Here is a 1,134-nt window from a genome sequence, read left to right as displayed (position 1 = left end):
AGCTCCGGGGCCTGTGCTCGTGTTGTGCCCCGACTGAAAAATGCAGGCTCTTCTGCTGCTGTTGGTGGATTATTTTTTTTTATTTTATATGTGGATTGCTTTGGATGAGGTGGTTTTCTTCATTTTAGCTTGCTTTCGGAAAAGTTTTCAATATTTATTGATGAAAGTTTTTTGGGGGGTGTTTTTTTCCAGTCCCAGCCAGGGCAGGTAACAGCTGCAGTGACAGCTGCCATCGATGCTGGGTATCGACACTTCGACTGTGCCTATGTGTACCAGAATGAAAATGAAGTTGGGGATGGGATCCAGAAGAAAATCAAGGAAGGTGTTGTGAAACGTGAGGACCTCTTCATCGTCAGTAAGGTATGGATCCAGTGGTATAGGACACAAGGAGGCACATGGGGTTTTTCCCAAACAACCCCCTAGTACTTTACCTTCCTACTCTGGTGCTGCATGGAATAATTCAGAACATTACTTAGGCCAGTCCTGAGACAAGCTCATCCTGCATTGAGGATTATGCAGGGTATGTAGCATGAATAGGGGTGAAGCTTTAAACTTTTCCTGGCTTCAAGTTATGATGTCATCTTTCAGGCAGTGTTTGACCTTCTGGTCGCAGTATCTGACCTTCTAGCAGGTGTTTTAAAATTAAGACTTAATTAATGAAACAAGACTAATTCTGCTGTCTGCCAGGACAGTGTGTAGTGGTCTGTGCTGCCACTGCACATAGTGCTCAGTGTCACAGGCCCCATTTGAAGATTCATAGGATGACCTAGTTTCACATTGCCTTTCAAAGGGACCAGGCACTCTCCTGAATAGTACAGAAGGGTTCCAAGAGCTTTAATCCAGGAGGTCACACTGTCTTGGTTTTTTGTCTCTAGCTGTGGTGCACGTTTCACGACAAGCCTCTGGTGAAGGGAGCCTGCCAGAAAACTCTTGCTGCCCTGAAGCTGGATTACCTGGATCTCTACCTCATCCACTGGCCTCTTGGGTTTAAGGTACAGTAACAGCAATGCCCCTGGCAGTTTGGAATAGTTATATAATTTTATAGCCCAGTGTTTGCTCCAGCTGGCACAGATCATTGTGTGTGTTGTGTACCAGCACTGCTCTGGTGCTTAGCTTTACTGTGCCCATGTGAGC

At 45.8% G+C, this 1,134-nt stretch overlaps 1 protein-coding gene across 1 annotated transcript in view; it reads left to right on the top strand.

Annotated features, from left to right (window-relative positions):
• Positions 1–192: 192 nt before the first annotated feature.
• The window catches only part of LOC103804083 (aldose reductase-like), a gene marked incomplete at its 5' end in the record, with an annotated part of 8,574 nt that continues 7,632 nt past the window's right edge, over positions 193–1,134 (top strand). The window contains 2 exons of the mRNA XM_009076672.1: positions 193–360; positions 876–992. Coding sequence (XP_009074920.1) covers positions 193–360; positions 876–992 — 285 coding nt within the window. The remainder of the gene's footprint in view (positions 361–875; positions 993–1,134) is intronic.

Source organism: Acanthisitta chloris, unplaced genomic scaffold (assembly GCF_000695815.1).
Source record: "Acanthisitta chloris isolate BGI_N310 unplaced genomic scaffold, ASM69581v1 scaffold21266, whole genome shotgun sequence".
Taxonomy (NCBI): Eukaryota; Metazoa; Chordata; class Aves; order Passeriformes; family Acanthisittidae; genus Acanthisitta; species Acanthisitta chloris.
Note: the sequence above shows the minus strand (reverse complement) of the source record. Positions and strands in the feature narration are given on the sequence as shown.